The sequence below is a fragment of the Olea europaea genome, unplaced genomic scaffold, assembly GCF_002742605.1.
Source record: "Olea europaea var. sylvestris unplaced genomic scaffold, O_europaea_v1 scaffold1075, whole genome shotgun sequence".
Lineage (NCBI taxonomy): Eukaryota > Viridiplantae > Streptophyta > Magnoliopsida > Lamiales > Oleaceae > Olea > Olea europaea.
Window position 1 is genome coordinate 267,268 of NW_019228104.1, and position 22,995 is coordinate 290,262.

At 35.3% G+C, this 22,995-nt stretch overlaps 3 protein-coding genes across 7 annotated transcripts; 2 read left to right on the forward strand and 1 right to left on the reverse strand.

Annotated features, from left to right (window-relative positions):
- Positions 1 to 994: 994 nt before the first annotated feature.
- On the forward strand, positions 995 to 9,971 carry LOC111373144 (heterogeneous nuclear ribonucleoprotein Q-like). 3 transcript variants are annotated; one of them, XM_022995625.1, is made up of 10 exons: positions 995 to 1,110; positions 2,576 to 2,591; positions 3,171 to 3,654; positions 3,734 to 3,850; positions 3,982 to 4,122; positions 4,219 to 4,392; positions 5,059 to 5,266; positions 5,407 to 5,582; positions 8,478 to 8,563; positions 9,613 to 9,971. In XM_022995625.1, exons 3-10 carry the CDS (start codon positions 3,205 to 3,207, stop codon positions 9,752 to 9,754), a joined length of 1,494 nt encoding a protein of 497 aa, XP_022851393.1. In that variant the 5' UTR covers positions 995 to 1,110; positions 2,576 to 2,591; positions 3,171 to 3,204; the 3' UTR covers positions 9,755 to 9,971. The 3 variants fall into 3 exon arrangements, with proteins under 3 accessions (XP_022851393.1, XP_022851394.1, XP_022851392.1); XM_022995626.1 differs by lacking the exon at positions 2,576 to 2,591; XM_022995624.1 differs by lacking the exons at positions 995 to 1,110; positions 2,576 to 2,591 and having other exon boundaries at positions 2,603 to 3,654.
- Positions 9,972 to 10,757: 786 nt separating this feature from the next.
- Positions 10,758 to 17,546, forward strand: LOC111373145 (double-stranded RNA-binding protein 1-like). Its single transcript, XM_022995627.1, has 4 exons — positions 10,758 to 10,932; positions 11,741 to 11,988; positions 14,440 to 14,702; positions 16,586 to 17,546. The coding sequence occupies exons 2-4, from the start codon at positions 11,781 to 11,783 to the stop codon at positions 17,237 to 17,239; spliced, it is 1,125 nt and encodes a 374-aa protein (XP_022851395.1). The 5' UTR covers positions 10,758 to 10,932; positions 11,741 to 11,780; the 3' UTR covers positions 17,240 to 17,546.
- Positions 17,547 to 18,918: 1,372 nt separating this feature from the next.
- Positions 18,919 to 22,491, reverse strand: LOC111373146 (glucan endo-1,3-beta-glucosidase 14-like). 3 transcript variants are annotated; one of them, XR_002698898.1, is made up of 4 exons: positions 22,171 to 22,491; positions 20,771 to 21,801; positions 20,512 to 20,671; positions 19,043 to 19,297 (listed from the first exon to the last, which is right to left on the reverse strand). XR_002698898.1 is itself a non-coding variant. In XM_022995628.1 (3 exons), the coding sequence occupies exons 1-3, from the start codon at positions 22,211 to 22,213 to the stop codon at positions 20,612 to 20,614; spliced, it is 1,134 nt and encodes a 377-aa protein (XP_022851396.1). In that variant the 5' UTR covers positions 22,214 to 22,491; the 3' UTR covers positions 18,919 to 20,611. The 3 variants fall into 3 exon arrangements, 1 of the variants encoding a protein (XP_022851396.1); XR_002698899.1 differs by having other exon boundaries at positions 19,043 to 19,312; XM_022995628.1 differs by having other exon boundaries at positions 18,919 to 20,671.
- Between the last annotated feature and the right edge of the window lie 504 nt (positions 22,492 to 22,995).

The following is a 22,995-nucleotide window of genomic DNA, read 5'->3' on the forward strand; positions in this document are numbered from 1 at the left end:
TGGAGATTCAAGTGAGGAGCAACATTGAAAGTGGGCTAGTGGTAAAGCCATGTTGGAGACACCAGTTGAATGCAGTGGCTTTGGACAATAGGTTCATTTTCGAGATTGTGGTTTGGGGATGTGCTCTGGCTTTGTGCACTGAAAGATTGAATCTTGGGGGAGGGGTGGTAGTGTTTTGGAGAGGATTAACAAACTTTTTAATTTTTTGGTTAATTATTTTAATTGTTTTTATTATAAAAATTGTAAATATACCATTTTAACACTCATTTAATTTGTCAAGTTGAGCCAAACATTTTATTTTAGGGTTGACTGACTAAATATTGAATGTAATCCATCTAATGAACTACAATTGTCGTTAAAGTGAAAGGTTTGGGATTGCAGCGGCAAAATAAAAAGGTTAAGGTATAATCTGAAGAAAATTGAAAGGTTTGGGACTGCTACGGTAATTACCCCCCTCCCAAAAATCCATGCTTTTATAAAAAGTTATAATTGTTCCAATGGTCACTGAACTTAAGTTCATATCTTTGATTGGTCACTAAAATTTAAAATGTCGAGTTTTGGTCACTGAATTTAGGTCAATGTCTTTGATTGCCACTAAACTTAGGTCTATATCTTAAGTTGCTCACTAAAATTTAAAATGTTAAATTTTAGGCACTGAACTTTCGAATACGCTATACGTTACTTGCTAGCATAATTGTTGAATTTTGAAAAGTATCGAATTTACAGTGAATAATGTATAATATTTTTCAAAGTTCAGTGATTAACGTATAATATTTTTTAAAATTTAGTGGCAAAAACTCAATATTTTAAATTTCAGAGAACAATCGAAGACATAGACTTAAGTAGTAATCATTGGAACAATTAGCTCTTTTATAAACCATGCAAAGCCCAATGGAAAGCCGATCTAATTTATAGCCCAGGCCCATTTTAANATCATTGGAACAATTAGCTCTTTTATAAACCATGCAAAGCCCAATGGAAAGCCGATCTAATTTATAGCCCAGGCCCATTTTAAAACAGGCGGGGGAAGCGGCTAAGGGTTTCCTTGGAACCGATTTATCTCTCGTTGCAGTGATTTCTTCTCAACTTCTTCATCATCAAACTTGGAAGGTAATATCATTTTAGATTTATGTGTAAAAACGGCTTTATGCGTTGTTTCGGCACTTGATTTGATTGCTGTGAACGATTTAATTTCAATGAATTATATGAGCATTCCGTGTTGTGTATATAGGATCTAGTCTGGTCACGAATCCAGTTTGCGGGTGCTAGATTTTCATTAGTGAGCAGCTAGGAGCTCATTTTCTCTGAGTTCGCATGTTCTTGTTCCTAATTGTTGGTTGCGCTGTGACTCTCATGTAAGAGTCAAGATCGGCTTTTCGTGGAAACTTCACTTCCCTGTTTGAACTGCACATCAGTACTGTGTTAGGGGCTATAGATAGTCAGTTAGCATTTCAAGTGAATATTCTTCTTCCTCCCCACACATTGAACTGTAGGATGATATTGAAAGGAAAACGGCCAGCTTTTCCGTTTCTGCCACTCTTGGTAGCATGTCATAAAAGAGCTACACTTAATGAAAAATGTAACCTTGAAGTATTTTATATGTCTAGGTTAACTTTTCCTAATGTCTGCTTAGGTTCTCTTTTCCCACCTTCATCCAATGTTATGTACAAATTCCCGGCTTTTTTGGTTATCTTTTTTGATTTTTCTCGACAATATTTTCATCTTGTAATGATGCAGAACTATAATCTCTAGTTAGTTCAATGTTTTAGATTTACCTCAATAAACGTGTTAAATTCGTAATATAATTATACTCACGCTTATTTTGATAGAATTTAAAATTAAGAGGCGAGAATGTTAACAAAGTATAAAATATACTTTAGAATAAATGGGCGTTGTACACTAGTTGCAGTCTGTTTTGACACATTTCTCATAAAAGCCAAGTGTCTCTGGGTGTGGGCAAAGGTGGAACTTTATTTTTGAGGCGAAGGGGGCCAGGTATTGGAGGAGGGAATATGACATTTTGAAATAGAATTCGGACACAGATAGCTTTTAATATATATCTTCTGAAAGATTACAGAGGTTAAATTGGTGTTAAGAAACGAATGGTTTCCCTGTGCTTTGAATTGTTTTCTTCTAGTTTCATCATGCATTACCATACCACATGATTTATACCCTTCCCCTTTCAATTGTAAGAATCCTTGAACGAGGCAGTACTTTTAGCTGTAGAATATTATTTGTGTAGGAAGATTGTATGTAGTCTTTGGAGGCTATTCTCAACTCTGCTTCTATTAATTTTGGTAACTTATTCCTTGCAGGTGATGGTCTTGTATGTACTATTTACCAATAATCATAGGATAAGTACCTTCAGTCATATAAATATTAGCAAAATTTCTGTAAATGCTTTATTGGTCTTCTAGTTTTTGTGTTTTTAAACCCATGCACCATTCATCTAGTATTTCTGCTGCTATGGCATTATATATCCTCAGATTCTTTTAATTGAGTTTGTGCATAGTAAGCAATTCTAATTTCAACATATATCTTAAGTTCTTAATCTATTTTTGTTGATATATTGCAGGAAGGTGTATAGATTGGTATGTTAATTAGGAACTGGAACTGTTTTCGTGAGACTGGACTATTTGTGGCTTGACTCCCTTTCTGATACAGAAGTTTCTTTAACACTATTCTGAACAATTCTGCATGTGCAAAAATATTCTGTCTGCATTATTTTGCTCTGATATTGATTTTGTTGTCTTGGTTCATACTTGCTGTTCCTCCTTTATCCTTTCTGTGATACATGCTATTTCTTTTCTTATCCTTTTATATTTTTGGTGCTTGTGCACACCTTTCCTTAAAATTAAAACCAATTTTATATCTCATAATTTCTCTGGTATCATTCTTAGTCGCGTTTGAACGGAAATCTTTCTTGATGTTATGCACCTGCTTCACACAGCATGCATTATCATTTGAGCTTCTCTTTCATTTTCTATCTGTTAACCAGCTTTTATACTATATGTCCTTTATCCAAAACTTACTTCGTCGGAACCTGTTATATTTTTATAAACTACCTGTGGCCAACGAAGGCTAAAATGTTCCAATTCCTTTTGAGTTTTTTCTTTCCTACCATGTGTTAATTGTATACTTCTTCCCATGAATTCTGCTGGCTTCTTCAGAGTTGACTTGCGATCTTATATATTACTAAATAAGATGCCAAAGGAGAATGGAAATGCAGCAGGAGCTCCTAAGCTAGTTGAACCTGAGAAAACAAGTGATCGCCAAAAGTCTAGTGATTCTTTTGAAAGGGTGGATTTTGATGGAGACCAAAATAATGGAGAGTTAATGGATGAAGAAGAAATTGAGTATGAAGAAGTTGAAGAGGAGGAAGTGGAAGAGGTAGAGGAGGAGTTAACAGAAGAGGAAGAACCAGAAGAAGAAGTAGAAGAAGAGGAGGAAGAGGCTGACATTGCTGACGGAGGTGAAACTAAAAAAGGCATTGCCAACGCATCAAAAGTTGAGAATGAGGATGAGAGTCAAAAACACGCTGAACTTCTTGCCCTTCCTCCTCATGGTTCAGAAGTATATATTGGTGGAATTTCTCAAGATACTACAGAGGAAGACTTGAGATGTTTTTGTGTGTCTATTGGGGAAGCGGTTGAGGTATTCTTTATGGCTGTTTGTGGGAGTATTACTTTTTCACTTTTTACTCTCTAATTTCATTATATGTTTTCGTATCTAGGTCCGAATAATGAAAGGCAAAGATTCTGGTGAGAACAAGGGCTTTGCTTTTGTGACCTTTAAAGATGTTGAGCTTGCATCTGAAGCCATTGAAAAGCTGAACAAGGCTGAGTTAAATGTAATGTGCTTCTTTACCATTTTAGTTGAGGATTGTTCCTTTTATCCACGAGCTACTAATTTCTTCCCACTATATTATTTTCTTTCTCCCTATATATGCTAATCTTTCTGCTTTCTCTCTCTATCACTCAGGGGAAAAAGATAAAATGTTCTCCATCTCAAGCAAAGAACCGGCTGTTTATTGGTAATATTCCTAAGAGCTGGAGTGATGAAGATTTGAAGAAAGCAGTCACAGAAGCTGGGCCCGGTGTTACTTCTGTGCAACTGGTTAAGGTAATTCCGTGAAATCTCAGTGACTTTTTATCAAATGTTTCTGCATAATATAAGTTTTGCACTTTTCTTCACTATGTGTCAACTTTGAGATTGCAGGACACGAAGAACTCTAATAACAATAAGGGATTTGCCTTTATAGACTACTATAATCAAGCATGTGCGGAGTACTCAAGGCAGAAAATGACAAACCCAAAATTTAAGCTTGAGAATAACACTCCAACTGTGAGCTGGGCTGATCCTAAAAATTCTGACTCCTCAGCTGCTTCACAGGTTTGCAAAAATTTGGTTCTCCTCTATTTTGGTCTTTTAACTTTATTATTTATATTTGATAGAGGACAACAATGGTGCTATATTTCCATCTTCAATGATCAAAGGTTTTTGTCTGTATGGATGCTTATATGGATTGTTGGCTTCTTAAGACAAATAATTACCTACATCTGATGACGAAGATGTTCATGTATAAATAGGTTGATGTGATTCACAGAATCCCAGTATGTTGAATTTCGGCAAGATGAAATACAAATTATTAACTGAGGAGCTCATGAGCTTCCACTATGTCAAACCCTTTAAATCAAGTAAGAAAATCGTTTGGGCGCTCAAAACATATGAAAACTGCACAAGCTCAAGACTTTGATAGACAACAAAGAGTTGTCCTCACCATAAGTACTCATAAGTTGAATGTGTATGCGCACAAATTGCAATTTACATATTCACCACAAATTTTTTTAATATTGTTGTTAATGGAAGTATGGAACACATTTTCTATTTTATGACATTGTACAACTTGTAATCTTTACCGTTTATATCGATTTGCGCTAAGCAGTCCAGTGCCAGTTATTTATTCCCTGAATATTTAGAGGATATAAACAGATCAGAATATTATGTTGAAGTTGTTCCAGATTTAAACAATATAAGCTATCACGATTATTTTTGCAGGTTAAGGCAGTGTATGTGAAGAATCTGCCAAAGGACATAAATCAAGATCAGCTTAAGGAGATTTTTGAACGTCATGGGAAGATCACAAAAGTGGTTCTACCACCAGCAAAGCCTGGAATGGAGAATAATAGAATTGGTTTTGTGCATTTCTTTGATAGGTCTAGCGCTATGAAAGCGCTGAAAAATACTGAAAAATATGAAATAGATGGTGAGTGCTGCTGTATTTTGTGGTAATATCTGTTGCTGTTTGTGAAGGGAAAAAACTGCCGACCTTGATTGCGCTTAGTTTGTAGTCGTGGAAACGCAAAAACCTAATGCGTGATTTTGGCCGTGCTCATTTCTTCTCAGGGAAAGTACTTGAGTGTTCACTTGCAAAGCCACAGGCAGAGCCGAAGTCGGCCGGAGGATCAAACATACAAATGCCTGGCCTGCTTTCAACTTATCCACCTGCTGCTGGTTTTGGTTTTGGGGGTGGAGCTTATGGTGCTCTTGGTGGTGGTTTTGGTGCAACTGGTTTTGCACAGGTAAATCACGTGGACATGATTCCCTTAATCATTTGGGCAAAATCCGAGTGAATTTTAATTAATTGAAAGTTGACATATTTCTGATTGACCATTATTCTTTTAATATTAGGTTCTCGTGTCTATTACTTATTAACTATTAGGCTTATTATGCCTAGCTTCAACTTTTCACAGCGCCCTATAGATTTTCTTTTTGGTACTACCAATTACAGATTTCAGTGACCTAATTAGGCAAATTGTGTTCCTTGAAGTTTCTGTAAGCTGAAGATGCAGATTTCCGTGTCCTTTTGCCTTCATTAGGTCACACTCCTTTCTCGTGTTTGTTGTGCATCGTTCTACACCATTTGTCATCAATGTTGTTTGTATTATGGCTGTCTGAAAGCTTCCAAATGTTACCAAATTCCATTATCCCTGTCAAATCCATTTATGTATTGCCAGAACAATGTTCTTAGACCTATCCTGATCCTTCTTTATATTTTGAGAAAATTGGTTGGTAGATTTTGCCAAGAATGCACATTAGGAACAGTTGTTAATGTAATGATAGCCTCTATGCTCAAACCGTTAACTTATGTATTAACCGCTCTGGGACGGCATCTGCCCTCTTACCCTTCACAACTTTTTATCACATCTCCTAGAATTTGAATCCAAATTCTCTGCCCTATGAAGCACGTACACGGACACGCGTGTCCTACATGACATATGTCAGTCTTCAGGACGTGATTTTTTAAAAAAGTACTGACGACATGCCATCAACATGTTGATTAAATTATTTAAAATTTATTTATATATTATAAATTTAGTTTCATACTTATTATTAATTTTTCTTGATGAAATCTTTTATATATGAGTACCTATATATTATTTAATAATAATTGAGTTAAAAATATATAATATTTCTGATAAAGAGAAAAAATGACCATAACGGAGTCTTTGAGGAGTGTTGATATTCGATACGTGCCGGACACGAATACGCTACTTTAGTTGAAGTGTCCGTGCTACAAAATCTCTGCCTAATGAGAGACTCAATTTAAGTCATTCTTAAAAGAAAAGCCAAGGGTTTGAATCCTGAGGATGCGATAGAGATTTGTGAAGGCTAAAATGAACCTAGGCCCACCCAAAGCGAACGGTACGTTTGATATAATGACTTGAGTACAGAGGTCGAGTTGTGACAAAAAACACGCATTTTTTGGAACAACTCGACTTTAGTGCCTAAACCGTTAGCTTATATATTATTCGCTTTGGGAGAGCCTATTACTTAAGGGAAAGGTCAAAGGTTCGAATTCTAGGGAATGCAATAGAAAGCCATGAGGGCATAGTTATCAGACTCAACCCAGAAAAATCATTGGGTCATCGGGTCATGATTCAACTGGTGGGTTAGCAGTTCAACCGGTAGATCATTGTTAGGTTATAATTTTAATTAAAAAAAATTTTAAAAGAAAGGAGAACAATTATTCTAAATATAAAATATATATGTATTAGTTTGTTATTATGAAACAAGTTTAGATGTTGTCATAATGGTCAAGGATGTAATATTTCACTTCAAATGCCAAGGTTCGAATCTCTACCTTTGCATATTGAACAAAAATTTTGCACTCGACTTTGCTATAAACTGGTTCATCCTTGAACCGGTTCTGGTTTCATCAAAACCCGTTTGGTCGGCCATGGTATTGAGCGGTTCAACCAATCTTTGACAAGTTCACTTGCTAAATGTACAAATTATAGTAACCGGACCGGATAACAATCCGGTTTGCTGGTCCGGTTCAGCTTGATTTTAAAAACTATGCATGAGGGGTAAGATGGGTTTAGTCCTTTTTAAAGCGGACAGTACATAAGCTAACGATTCGAACATAGAGATGGGGTTGTCCGGTTCGGTCCGGTCCGATCTGATTTTAATAACTATGCATGAGGGTTAAGATGGGCTTAGAATCTCTTAAAGCGGACAATACATAAGCTAATGACTTGGACATGGAGATGGGGTTGTTACAGTTAGCTTGTCGTTCTTCATATTATTATGTCGATACTAATATAGCTAATGATAGTCATTTATAGCTAATAATAAGTCCCTTCACCTCTATGCCTCTAAATTTCTTTAGGAGAATCCCTTGCTACACTTTACTCGATGGCACCTAAAAACTCAGTGGCAAAGAAGCTCGTCAAGTAGATTTTTCGGCTAGAAATTTGTATTATGAGGTCTGGTCTAACTTTTTCGCAAGAGATCCAAGAAGACATTTTACTCTTTACAAATAAATCCTTGAATAATAAATAGATATTTCTCTTGATCATCAAGGGCGAACTATTTTTTAATTTTACTGCTATTTCCTAATTATTGAAAGGAAATTCTGTGGATCTATTTCATTTATCAGGGAGAGGAAAGAGAGGATTTTATCCTTTTGCCTGAAGAGTGAAGGTTATTAAAATTGGGATACTTCCTATGATAATTTTGGGTCGCAAAATTGGTTCCAATTGTAGAATCATATTTTTTTTAGAAATAATTTCTTCGGATCTATGTAGAAATAAACAGTTCATAACTTATGGCCTACTAATTCACGTCTTACCTGGATTTAATTGAAGTGGAAATATAGAGATGGGGGTGAAAATAAATTCTGCATCTATTTAAATTAAAACAATAAAAATGCCAAAAACCAGTTGAAGGAAAATGAGTGGCTAACCTTTGTCCTGTTCTTCTGGTTGTTTGTGGAAAGGTTTGGTTTTTTCTCACATACGTAGCATTTGTACTTTTAGAATAGTATTTGTGCACCACATGTACACTATTTCCACACTGATCAAAAAAATGGTATTTCCTTCTGCTTTCTCCTATGCATACATTAATTTAAAACGGTTTGTGTTAAATTTTGTTTACTTTTGCATGCCTTGTATCAATTTCTATCTGACTTGCAGCCTATGGTCTATGGAGGAGGACCAACCCCTACTGGCATGGCCATGATGCCTATGCTTCTTCCTGATGGACGGATTGGATATGTCTTGTAAGCTACTATGCCTTTTTATTTATTTTTTATTTTTATTTTTGTAACTATCGTGTGAGCATCTTTCGCTTTGCTGGTTCAGTTTTAAAAAAACTAAGAATTCTAACAATAGAATTCTATTGATGTTGAGGAAATTTCGTGAGTTTAATTTTCAGAGAATTGGAGGTAGGTGTAATCTGCATTAAGGTACAGGGAGAAAGAGAGGAATTACTTTTGATCGAGTCTGTAGATTATATGTCGCTCATGGACCCTTACTCTTGTCTATGAAGTATCTCTAAGGTTTTTAATGCAACTATTCTCTAATATATAGACCCTGCGAATTTTAAAATGCAAAACAGAAGTAGGCCAATTCTGCCTTGTATAAATCCACGTACTTAAAATTTCGATTAATTACGCTAAATTCATGGGAAAGCAACCAAAATTTTGAAAATTTCTATTAATTATGCTAAATTCATGAGAAAGCCACCAAAATTTTGACTTTATACTTGAGCGAATTTTGGTGTAATTGCAATTGAGAAAAGCCCAGGTTATGAAACTCTACACATTAGAACTCTTTATGACTGTATGGGTTATATTGGATATGTCAAGAGACCTGAATGGCTTTGAGGACCACCTTAATTGTTGTGTTGCTGGTGTATATGCTGGGGACTCTGGATCTCTGGGATAAGGAATTCTTCCAGATATCAGTCAAGCTCTAGTGTTATGATTTCTGTGGATTTATATTTGAAAATAATGTGTCAAGCTAACATTTCTAAACATTGTTGTATCCCTCCATGTCCCTGGTACACTGTAAGTTGCTTTTGAGAATTATGGTGGCTTTTCTTGATTTATGTGGTGACACGTGATACTGCAAACTCTTCCATTCTCTTTGAAGTTAGTAGTTTTTGTGGGACGTTCCTTCTCAATTCTATTTTGAGTCTTCAATTCACCTGTCATTGATATGATACTGGATCAAGTCTTATGGCATGAATCCTAGTACAAATTTTGTTGGTCCATTTGCCAAGGATTCCTGTATATAGAGGTCTAATTTCTTCTTCTGTTGGTTGCAGACAACAGCCAGGCGTGCAAACGCGTACCCTTCCGACTCCGAAAGGTGGCGGTAGCAGGAGTGGTAATAGAAGTGACAGCAGTTCCAACAGGGGGAGACACAGCAATGATGGTGGACAAGGGCGTCGTTATCGTCCCTATTAATGGTTTTCGTTCTCGACTTCGTAGAACATCATTGTTGTAGTCGAATTTAACCTTCTAAATTCAGAACATGTTTGTCCGACGAATGCAGATCCTATTTTCGTTTTGTGGTTTCTATGAAGTTGATAACTGATCCAAGCTTTAGAAATTTAATTATAACTGCTTCAGATGGACTCGGGGAAGTGTCTTGGAAATGCATCTCTTTCATTTTTTGTTTTAATTCAAGATACATTTAGATATAAAAGTCGTTCACCAAAATTATTGCTTATTGTACTACTAGAAAGGAAATGTTAATTTTTACTGTCTAAAAATGTAACCGTGTATACTTAAATTTTGAGATAAATTCGTTTTTTCCCTTGTTATTTCTAGAGCTCGCCACTCCAAAGGAGTTTTGAGACCAATGTTCACCAAACAAATGAAAGGGCTATTTTACAAAGCTTTTGATAAAAGATTATTTTATTAAAATTATATGAAAGGTGTAATTAAAATTAACTGTTGACTTTTTCAAGGAAGCACGAAGGGATTGTTGATAGTGTCTAAGGTAGATGAGGTAGGTATGACAACTAGGTTGGTCTGTAGGGAGGGAATTTTCGAGAGACAGGATAAGTGCAGGCGGGGTATTGTTGAATTTTTTGAACAGTAGATTTAATACTTCTCAATTCTATTCCGATGAGGGCAAAGAAAGATATATTCTAGTCGTATAGTATCACTTTGACATGGCGGAAATCATCGGTTCAAGTTTAATTATCCCTAAATTGAATATGTATTCTTCTGTTTGGATTTGCTCCCCGTCTTGATTTTGTTTTCATTTACTTAATTTTTTAAATGTAATTTAAATTATATATATAATATTTTTAAAAATATAAATTAAGAGTAGGGCGGTTCAGGACGAAAAGGTGATGGGTGAAGAAAAAAGGGGCAAATATATAATATAAAATTGATATTTTATGAAACGATAGAATCAATACTCAAAAAATATTGAAAAGGGTATATGACAAAAGAAACTATTCATTTGTACCCTATAGTGGCCCCAAAAGTGACATTTTTGTGCGTTTCATTTATTCGGTTCTGGAGAGTGCAGCTTTCCTCGGCAACGCCGATAGAAGAGTAGGCCGAATCCCAAATCGCGGCCTACTCTCCGATACCCAAATAATAAGAGCTGTTAATTCCTCTATTATCTGGTAATTTTATTATTATTATTATTTTTTATTGATAATCACAATTTAGCTGCATTTCTTGCTCGAGCCTAATGGTTTGTATGTGGATTTTGTTCTGTTGGGAAATCTTTCCTCGTTTATTTACTTTGGTCATTTTAATGGTTAGTTTTGGTATTTGTTAAGAATCAAGGGAATGTTTGACACGGTAGAAGACTGTTCAAGAATTAAATTAGGAGAAAAAGAAGAATTTCTGATTTTTTCTCGAGAAATTTGTTTAAGAAGGACCAAGTTGGAAAGGAGGGCTGGGGATTTGGGTGGCGGGATGTGGGTTGGGGTGTGGAAGAAGATGACGTGGTTAAGGGTTTTTACTATGTATAAATTGGACATTAATATGTACAAGAAGAATTTTAAACAAAAAATTTAGTGGACATTTTTCACCTTGACCATTACAAGAGGGTTATTGCTTTCCCTTCGAGAATAGGAAAATTTCTGAAAGATAAAAGTGAAACTATTAAGTGCATTTGGTTTCAAAAAATACTTTAATGAATCTCAAACTCATTCCCTAAGTCATTTTTAGCATCATAACTGTTTGAAAATTATTTTTGCTTCCTTTAGTATTCACTCACTCTCTAATAGCAAGGAGAATGAAGAGGGGTTTTAGCAGCTGAAAATGGAATCTTTGGTTTGAATAGGCCCCTGCTTGAAATTGAGATTTTCTGGCTTTTTAGTGGGGTCTAACGTGCACACAATCCAATAGATTTTTTTCTCCTTATTCATGATCTATGGCGTTCAGTAATAAAATTGCAATGATTGTTCTGGTAATCCACCACAGATAAAATAGTGTTGAAAAGAGAAGGTAAAGGCTAAAATTAATGCGGATGGAAGCTGGTCAGATTGGATTTGATGGTAATGCTGAGAAATCAATGGGAGCATCTCATGGCCTTGCCAACCCTGTGAGCCTACCTGCACAGGCAGAGCATTTTGCCAGTCCTAGATGTGAACCCCCATTGTCATTTCCTGCAATTAAGGGGAAGAGCAAGGTCAACCATCAGGGTTCACAGGAGAGCAATACACCTCCAAGTAATAATTTCTCTTAATTATTTGTACCCTTTGATGCAGAAATTACTTTTTGGGGTTTTCATTAGTACTTATGACTTTTCTTATCTATTGTGTACCAGAATTTTGATCTCTTAGTTTTGTCTAGCTTGTGATTTCTAGATTTTTGTCTCTGCCTACATATTGATCTAAGCCTTGGGCTTATATCTTATGAGAGATTGAGGTAGGAATATTTAATTTAAATGCAAGCCCATTTGTTGATGCAATATTTAGTAAGAAAACTAAATAACTAGGAGATGATATCATGTCCTCTTAGACGATATATGCCTTTATCTGGGTATGCTTGTTGAAATTTATGAAGTACCGACACACCACGGGAGCTGGCGTGTTAGTATCTAACGCGTATTGATCATCGAAATGCATTTTTCACAATGAAAAGTGTATTGGCAGTGACACTCTAATTAAAACCAGGCTCACGATTGGGTGTAGTAGGTCGACTCAGAATGAAAATTAAATTCAATTCACTGGAGGAATGACAAGAAAGAGGGCTTTTGGCATGGGAAACTTAAAATGACTTGGAATCAACAATAGATTGTGCTAACTGGAAAAGTAAATGGACTTGAAATGAACATCAAAGTGAGTTAATTGGGAGAGTAAATGGACTCCCATTAAGTTAATTATTATTGATTTGTTTATCTGTATCGAATTTTTATTTTGTATTTAAAACTATAAAAGATTGATATATTTTTATGAAAAATATTAACTATTAAAAATAATTGCATCATTTTAAATGTCTTGGCAACGTGTTGTGTTGGCACTTTTTTGAAAAATTATGTTGGCGTGTTATGTCCTGTTGTGTCCAACATTCATGACCATGCTTCCTTGATTGATATTAATTAGCCGTATGGATGAAGAGGTGAATCATATTTTTGAGAAGTGCACGCGCGAGACTTTTTGGTGTGTTTGGGTGTGGGCAGGGGCGGATCCAGCACCTGGCGAGCCAGGGTGGCCGCCCGTGCTGGATCCTTCAAGGAAAAATTTAGTGGAGGTTTATGTTAAATACTTATCTATATATCTTTTGTGCAAAAGAATAAACAAAATTGGCATTCAGATTGGTGGTTTTGTCCTTGCCTTTTGCATTAAATGTACAACGGTTCGAATCTCTTGGCCTGCACTACGCATTTTAATTTTTAAACACAATGATAAAATATTAATAAAAGATTGTAACTACCTCCAACAAAGCAAGGGCAGCTCATGTAATTTTTAAACACAATAATAAAATATTAATAAAAGATTGTACTTACCTCCAACAAGGCAACGGCAGCTCATGTGGTAGAGGGGTTCTTCTTTGTATTTTGTTACAATAAATAATAACTAAACAATTATAATTTTCATTTTCGAAATAATTTGTTTAAAAAATTTATTCACTCAAATTATTGTTTCATAATATGTATACTTTTATCATTATGTTTAATCAATTTATTTTATAAAATTCAAATTTGGACAATCTAAGAATTGCTCTTCATTCTTTTAAGAGTTTGAAAAACATTTTTATTTTGGGGGTAAAAAAATAGTTCTAGTTCTAAAAATCATTGTTTTCAAAATTTGATTTTGGTGTTATTTTTTATTTATGACTTATGAATAATGATTTATGTTCGATGAGTTAATTGGCAATTTGGCATTAAAATGAGAATTGCGAATATGTGGTTGGGATAAATAATTTATGTTGTATGAGTCATTGAGTTATGAGTTCTAATTTATAATTTATTAGTTTTGGTTTGTCATTTGAGAATTTATGTTTAAGAATTTAGGATAAGTGAAAAAAATCAATTGAGAAGATGTTGGCCTTAATTCAACCATATGTGCTTTGTTTTTTAATCAATTCTAATCGAAAAAAATTGAGGCATTTTTACAGATTATTGAACAATTTTTTCAACCAAAACGAAAGCCCATATCTATTTATTCTAACTCTAGTAGTGTATCTAATTTTTTTAGTTCTAGTCCAGACAATTTTTTGAATATTATTTAATTAAATATTAATAAGCGATCCTTTTTCGTTTCATGGACGTTGACCATTGACAGTAAATGTTCAACGTTCGCAGTCCGCCCTAGCTGACCTTGAAGCCTAGATTCGTCCCTGGGTGTGGGGGCAGGGGGAATGGGAGAAGGAAACGGAGGGAGTAATTAGATGAATATGCCTATATTTTTGTAATCTCTAAATAAATTTCTTACAACAATGCCTATCAAAAAAAAAAAAAATTCTTACAACAATGAATTAAATCTTTTTTGGTGATGTTATCAATAAATTCATCAATATGTAATTATTTATTCTGAAATAGAATGTTTATTTTTCAAGGTGGTATTGGACTTTTTATTTGGCTTTGAAGAATCATAATAGGTTTTGACAGCTATCTTGTACGATGGTTACATAGATTTCTTAGAATCCAGGCTGACATAATTATCAATGCATTGCAGGTGTCTCAAATTTTTACGTCTTCAAGAGTCGCTTGCAAGAGTATGCTCAGAGAGCAGGGCTTCCGACACCTGTTTATGAGACTATCAAGGAAGGCCCTTCTCATGAGCCTTCCTTTAGATCGACAGTTATTGTAAACAATGTTAGATATGATTCTCTACCAGGATTTTTTAATCGCAAGGCAGCAGAGCAGTCAGCTGCTGAAGTAGCTCTCATGGAACTTGCTAACTCAGTGGACACAAAGTTTGGCATCACTCAACCAGTGGTAATTATATTAGAGGCAAAAACATTCTTTGTTCATTAGGTATATTAGCTAAGCTATTGGCATTTATAGCATAATACTCTGTTTAATTCTTAATAGAAGAATTAGTTCCAAGCAATACCGGCCTCATAGAAACTAAAGGGGGAAGAGTAGTTTTGGGAGAGGTCTGGCAGTTGTGTACCTTGGCATACCCTTTCAATACTTGAATAATTTGAGATAGACAAGGAGAAATATTGAGATGAATTTTGAAAGTTTTATGGACCATTTTTGTCTTGAGAGTCGTCTTGCAGACTATTAAAATGATATGAAGTTTTCGGAGTTATATGAATTATGAATGTCAATTTTATAAGAACATCAATGTTGTTCTTTTGTGAATACTACTATCAGTTGTGGAAGGATATGCACTTTTTGCGGGCAGTTGTTCTCTTTGATGTTCGGACTCTTCGAAATAGTAGGAGTACCCTTGTCGGATATGATACGACATAGGTATGGAATATGTGTCGGATCCTTCAAGTTTCAATTGGACACTTCACCGTTTTTACGTCTTCTTTTTTTCTTTTCCTTTTCGTTCCCACTTTTTCTCTATAAATTTAGTGCCACCTCTGAGAGGGTGGAAAAGGGCAACGGCGCTAAGTTTTCCTTCTTCTTTCTTTTCCTTTTCTCTCTCTTTTTTTTTTTATTACTTCTTTCCCACTCTGTATTGGTGGTTTAAGATTTTGTTTGTATAAAATGAAAATGGGTTCCATATAGTGCTACCTAGTGGTCCACTAAGTCTGAATTACATTCAAGTCCCTCATTTTCTATTTTATATAATTGAAAATTAAATCCCAAAATTCTATTTTATCCGTTTTAATCTCTTATTCAATATTCATTTCCTTCTTTGTGAACAATTGATTTTGGTTTATTCAAAATGACTTCTTGGGTTAGTAAAAAAATTGAAGCTTAAAAGATGAACTCATGATGTACCCGTGTTCGAAATTTGGACTTTTTTTTAGCGATGTCCCCGTATCCTACATTTTAAAAAACAAAAAATCCGACATTTAGATACGTACCTGTACCCGAGTCCAAGCAACATAGGTTGTCCTTAAACAATGTTATTGAATCATATAAATAGGTTTATGGACTGCAAGCCATTGACATACAATTTTGAATACATGGTTGCTGATTCTTGTTGCTAGTCCCAAAAAAAAAAATAATAATAAATAAATAAAAAAAGCTTGTATTGCATAGTTTACTTTTTCTTTGCTTACTTGACAAACGTATTGGCACAACTTATGAGATTCCACACGTAGATAACCATAGAGACCTAAGAATGCTGACAAGTTTACAATTTGCAATCCAAAAGTTATACATCGTTTGGTTTGAATTTTTGCAATTGACTAGATTCCAATGCTAAATTATTATTTCAAGTGCATATGCTCGCATTTTGTCAAATTGAATGTGCCTATCTTGACTAACATAAATTCTGTTTTCTTTGTTGTTAATGTTTCTAAATAAGTAGCTGCACACATGTTTTGCTTGAATGATTTGAGAATTGAAACATAAATGAAATTGAACCAATATTACGAAATTTCATGTTTCAATTTTCCCCCCCTTTCAAATCTATTGTCCTTTTCAAGTATATAGACTTGCTGCTCTCTTTGCATTCTGATCTTACTCAGTAGTTTGTGGCTCTTGTACTCTTTCTTAATTTCCGCTCAAGTTTTTGGGTTCATAACAGAGCAGGGATATCCATTTATCTAAGAAAATAAATGATAATTTTCAGAAAAGAAAAGACCGAGCAAGAAAGCATCTTTGTTAATGTGTTCCTTTTGATGGTTCTTGTTTTTGATCTTTATTATTTGTCTTGGTATTGTTTAACATTGAGTTTCGGGTTTATATTTCAGCATGAAACAGGTTTATGCAAAAACTGGTTGCAAGAATATGCTCAAAAAATGAACCTTGCAGTTCCAATATACGAGTGCCACAAGGACGAGAGACAAGGCAATACGTTCACATTTTATTGTACCCTTGAAATTGGGGGCATCAAGTATATTGGAGGTTCAGCAAACACAAAGAAGGAAGCTGAGATTAAAGCTGCGAGAACTGCTTTATTGGCCATTCAGTCTGCTGCCTCTGGCTCTGAAGATCAAGTTGGGAAATCTGTTCACACTGTTCGTCCATACAAAAAGAAGGCAACGGATCTTGGAATCAGCACCCAGGAGACTGCAGCTGCCCTCAAACCAACGAAAACTCGTTTGAAGAAGCAACAGCGGAAAAAGAGGCGTGGAGTGAGGTGGGGTAAATGTGCTAAAGGTAAGATGGCAGGTGGTGGTGTGGAGGTAAAGATGAATGATAATGGAGGAGTAGACTTAGGTGCAGGTGATTCTATCAGCTCCGAAAGTAAGATGGCTACTAATTTGGAGGTTCATATGGACTGTCAGGCAGGAGAGGAAATGGGCTTGACTGATGCTGGACCTAAGCCAACTGTAGTATCGGCGAATACATGCAATGGGGGATCATCTTCTATCGCAAATGCTGAAAATGGTGTACCGACATAGTAGAGACATGGGATTATTATCTCTCGATTAGCCATGAGACGTGTGATGCAGGTGAACAACTATCTAATGAAGGTATTTTAACCATCATTAGTTGTTTGCAGATGGCCGTCTTAAAAATGGTATTTGAGTTGGGGTAACATTGTAACATTATTAAATTTAAGAGCATGTTGTAAGGATTTCTGAATATATCATGGTTAGACAGGGTTTACCGAGATGCTTCATTATAATGATTTATTTTTAGTTGTAGAAGTTAATGTTAGGAATGTTATTTTGAAAGTAATTTACTGTCAAAATAGCAATTTACATATTTGCATTGTTGGTCAAGTAGAGATAGAATTATGCAGTCATGAATGAACTTAATTATAATCAGCAAACACACTCTTAATTGTACTTGGTTAAATAATATATCACCCCAAGTAAGGACCGAGGACTGGGCCGGCCTAGCCTGGCTCGTGCCAGTACTGGCGACCTGTCCATTGTAGGGTGATGTGTTGTGCTGGGCCCGGTTATGTGCTGGTACATGGCTCAAAATTCCCACAAAATCAAGGGTTCTAAAACCATATCTTGGACATGGGTCCGATGAAGATCTCGATGACAATTCCTCGACTTCCTTTTTGGAGTTAGACGGAAGCATAAAAATCTAGCATGTTATTCGCTGTGTATAGAGGTTGAGCAACTTTCTGAAGTTGCTCTGGTTGTTAAAAAGTATGTCATGCAGTTCAGGGTGAAAACATAGGACAGGAAGGATTATATCCTTGAATGTTTTTGTCTTGATTGTAACAGTACATTTAGGATGAGAAAGAAAACGAGGGCACAACAATGGGTTGTTTTTCTTTCATTCAGCATGATTGCTCGTACCCTAACAATCATTCTTCGATTTACATTGCGCACAATGCATCTATTCAAAACATGACATGCAGCCTCTCATGGGATGGTCGAGTTGGTGGAGTAGGTGAGCGCGAAGGTCTTTGATCACGAGGTCGATTCCTCCTATCAACGCTTTATCTGTCGAGTCTGTCGTATCAGGCTTGCTTAGTATGATTTACCTGGTTGACGTAGTTTGCAGGCTATTTTGTCAGCCCAATAGTTTACCCAATGTACACCTAAAGGGTAGCGGTTGCGGGTTCTGCCATCATAATAAATAAATGACATGCACTTGCAAACGTTTTCAGATGATTGGAATACTGTGCTTACGCGTACTGGGAGTGATCAGAAATAGGAGGCTCGATGTATACAAGAATTATTTAAAATACCGTACAAGGGAGTCATACATATAGAAGTAAAGTTGACACAAAAAAAACAATCACCTTTCGAGTGAGTGAAAAGTTCTTCATTATTAGACATAGAAAAGATGATGGGTCGATTTGGACATCTTTTCATATATATATTTTTCAAATAAAATTGTTTAAAAAAAAAAAAAAACCCCAGATAAAATCTAAATGATTTGGTTTGATTTGAAACCGTGCTTTCATCTTATATATTTTGCTATTTGCTTTTGTGTTACTAGTTTATTGATTATAAAATATCGTTCTATTGTATTTATATATCAAACTAAAAATCTAAATACTAACAAAAATAAAAAAATAAATTCACAATAAAGATTCATTTGGCATGGAATGTTAAATAGTACAAAAAAATCAATTTGGCATGGAATGTTAAATCAATATTAAACAAAAAAATAAATTAAAATCTTGTTGATTACATAATACTCACCAGTATTGTGTACCAAACATGGATTCCAAGAATTATCTATTACCTTGATTCATAAATTTAGAAGAATACATCAGCAAGAAAACAAAAACATGAATAGACAGCATTTTAATCATATATAAAGTTACATAAACATGGGTTTTAATATAAAAAATGATTACTGCTGAAACATTCCCAAACTTATAATCTGTTTGTATACGTTTGTTAATCCTTTATTATTTCCTGTCCAGATGGGATGAAAAAAATCCTGTTATTTATAGTTTCTTTGAATGAATCCTATGCAAATGAAATTTGTACGGCAAAAACTCCTTCCAAGGCTGATGAATTGTATATTGGCTATCTGGCTGCCTGCAAATAGACAAACTACAGAGTGTGGAGTCGAGAACAGTCCTAAATACGATTTGCAGTTTAAGATAATAAGATACTTATACAAGAACACAGTAAACTAAGCTTTGTTATCAGTAAATTTGGAGTCAACTGTATGAATACTCTCTTTTTACGTGACGTCTCTATATTTCCTAGCCTTGATTCTAGGTATGGCTACTATAATCTTCTATTAACAACTAAAGTGACAGCCCACCAAACAAGGCACGTCTTATTCTACCTTCAACCGTTTCCATGTTCCGTTGAGCCACCCAACAACATGCTATCTTCAGTTTAACAAAGTAATAATTGTCTAGACACGTACAAATGAAGCATATCATGGTATAGTTTTTCTTTTGCAGTTCAATGTTGGACCACAGAGATGTTTGGTTGGATTATCATGAATTCCAGCGGCCACTCGCTATGTATATTGATAAAAACTATCCCTTTATCTGTCAATTTTAGCTCATTAAGTTCATCTGATGTACAATTGATCACCTAGAAGAGAAAAATGGGCTCCATGATGCTGAAGACCACAGGCCAACCGTGTGGGTTCAAACCCGAAAAGTTATTGAAGATTTTAAGCTTTAATAAGAGGCGCGGAAAAAAAAAAAGAGGACGAAAGTTAAAGCTATGAAACACAAAAAACCATTCTTGCACAACAGAAGTATAAACTAAAGTTCCAAATTGATGTGAAGATGACAGAAAATATCGTCAAAAAGGAAAAAAAAAGAAAAAGAGATAAGATATGAAATGTCATTGGAGACAGAGACTCACAAACAGAGACAAAAAATGACGTCCTTCCAACTTTGGTGGTTTATTTACAATTCAAGATCGCCAAAACTTGTAAGATTTTCTTGATTCAAGCCGATTCATTATTTTGTCTTGAAGCAAATAGAAATCCCAATAAAATGACATTCATATGCATTATTGCAAGTGGAGATTAGAAAGATTGAGACAGATTACCAATTATTAAATAAACAACAATGGGATATGCAATTATAAATTTGAGATGATTAAGCAGTTGACTGTCGATGTAATCTATGTTCACACAGACACTTAGTTCTGCATTTACATTGTTGTTCATTACCTTAGTGTATTAAAATAAAATGTAAAAACTCATTTTTGACATATTTTTATGAACATGTACAAATTTGAAACCACACAAGTGAAACAAAGTGAAAAGTCTTAATTCTTACCTCAAAATCTTCCCTCCACAAGATGGGGACAAAAAATTGAGGCATTTCCGAGGCTTATTGTATTCTCCACCCCATTCTCATCAGGGTGATGCATCTTCAGCTATAAAGTACATATTAAGAAGGCTACGGGAAAGAGAAGGAGATGAAAGAAATCTAAGCCCTGAAAATAAAATAAAAGTATAGCATTAGATAGATCAGTTCGAACAACTCATAAAACTTAGCACGAGAGCAATCCTTTTCTATTTAGATATTTGCTTACATTTCTGTACGAAGCTGAATAATCCATGCGCGGAAGAAAACCTTGTAACCCGATATTGTAAACTGGGGTACCATCAGGATAATACAATCCATAATTCCTTTCAGATGATGGCCCAGGTTTTAAATCCTCGTTAAAAAGTGCAAAAACATACACGTCAATAGGTACTGATGGCTTTGCTGGAGTACCCTGGTTTTGCTGTACCCGACTCAGCAAGTTACCATTATATAATCTAGCATTCTCCAGTGTAGCTCCTACCTCACTTGGATCCCCCTTAGACGGCCATCCCGTCTCAGAAACTCTGACTTGGATATCTGTATGGCCCATTGCTTTGATTGCAGAATAAACAGCATCAATTTGAGCATATAACATGTTATCATATTTTAAGTTCGTAATTGGGTCTGTAGTCCCTGGATTAGGCTGGAAAAGCACATATTCCAATGAAACCTGATTGGGGTTATCTTTGTATGCAAAAAAGGGATATGCATTTATAAGAAATGGCGAATCAGTCTGTGAATGGAAATTTAGAATGCTCTGGATGTACTCGGCTAGATCTTGTCGAAACACTCCTGCAGAAGGAGGGAAGGAGTTACCCAAGATTCCTGTTGAATGAGCCGTTGTAACATATACATCCTTCTTTAGTCCTAGACTACCAAGAGCCCCATATACTGTCTGCATTGCCGGCAAAAGATAAGACATTAACTGAGTATCATTCCCTGTGAGGACCTCATTTCCAATGGTGATACAAGTGATCTTGGTTTGGAAAATATAAGGTAGCACATGCTGTTGAATCCAAGTTTGAGCTTGAATAGGATCAGTCATCTTTTGTAGATCCTCATTTCGTAGCCCGACCACAAATTCGACATTTGAATTGCCAAATGCAGTTAAAACATTCGGATTGGCATCATAGAGCTTCACTTTACTAATGTTCAGAGATTGAAGGAGATATGCGACACGGGAAGGTGATGGGAGATTGTTGGCAATCTGGCCATAATTAATTCCTATTCCGAGGCCTCGGATACTAGCAATTGAATCTGAACACAGTGAAGAGAGAACACAAATTTTGATAAATTTAAGAAGAATTAAACATTCATGACTAGTTAGCACATAAATACCAATATTGCAATGAAGTAAATTACTAATTACTTAGTTTGTTGGACTCCTTAAATCAACATTCTGAATAGAATTAATACACATCCAAAAAAATGCTAGTTCTACTGAGAATCAAAATCCGCACACATTTATATGGAAGAATGTCACTAAATAAATCTACTTTCTATTATTTAGGGAAAACCAAAAAATTCTAGTATTGAATAACAATAAAGGAATTCCATTTGAGCACATTAGAACTGATTCAGATAAATAAAAAATAATTTCTTGAAAATAAGGCAGAGACGAAGAACCAGAAAGAACGAGGATCAGAAGAACCCGGATGAGGGTGGCCATTGCTATACGCCAGCTCTGCTGAATCAAAGCCACGGCGGTGCTTTATGACTTTCTCCCTCCTCTCTCTCTCTCTCTCTCTCTCTCTCTCTCTCTCTCAGTGTATACGCGTTTGACATATTTATAAATTATTATGTATCATTTAAGGCGATTGGCGTGAATTCTGAAAATCTGTAAAAGTAACATTTTTCCAGGTAAAAATTACATTCTTTTCAAACTGTTTTTTCCCACGCAATTACTGTTGTTGCATCAACTTCTTTTCAACTTTTTTGGGTCTTAATCAATGAAGAGAATGAGAATTACCTCATCAGTCCACTTTGTTTCGATTCGAACACAGGAAAAGAGAAGTTTACACGACAGGACCGAGCACTTAGTGATATTTTCTTATGTCTATAATTGGGACTATAGATTTTTGGGGTGGAGGACAAGATTCTTATTCTTTCTTTTCATTTTGTCAATGATATACATGTTCATGGGACGTGTAAGATTTTTCTTGAAAAAAATCTTTTATTACAATATAAAAATATCACCTTCCTTGTGGCGGGTGCAAGGCTAAGGTCCATTGTCTTTTAGCCTAGTTAGTGAATTTCTTAGATACGAACTATCTTGACGAGCCTTTCCTCATTAGTAGTGGGTGCATAGCTTCATCCCAACTGAAGTGATTTTGACGAAGCATATCATGTTCTCAAAATCTTTGAGTCGTCCATGACTCGCATGTGATACTTTCATGGGGCGGGATAGTAACATAGTACTGAACTTGCATATTTGTAAAGTTTGAATCATTA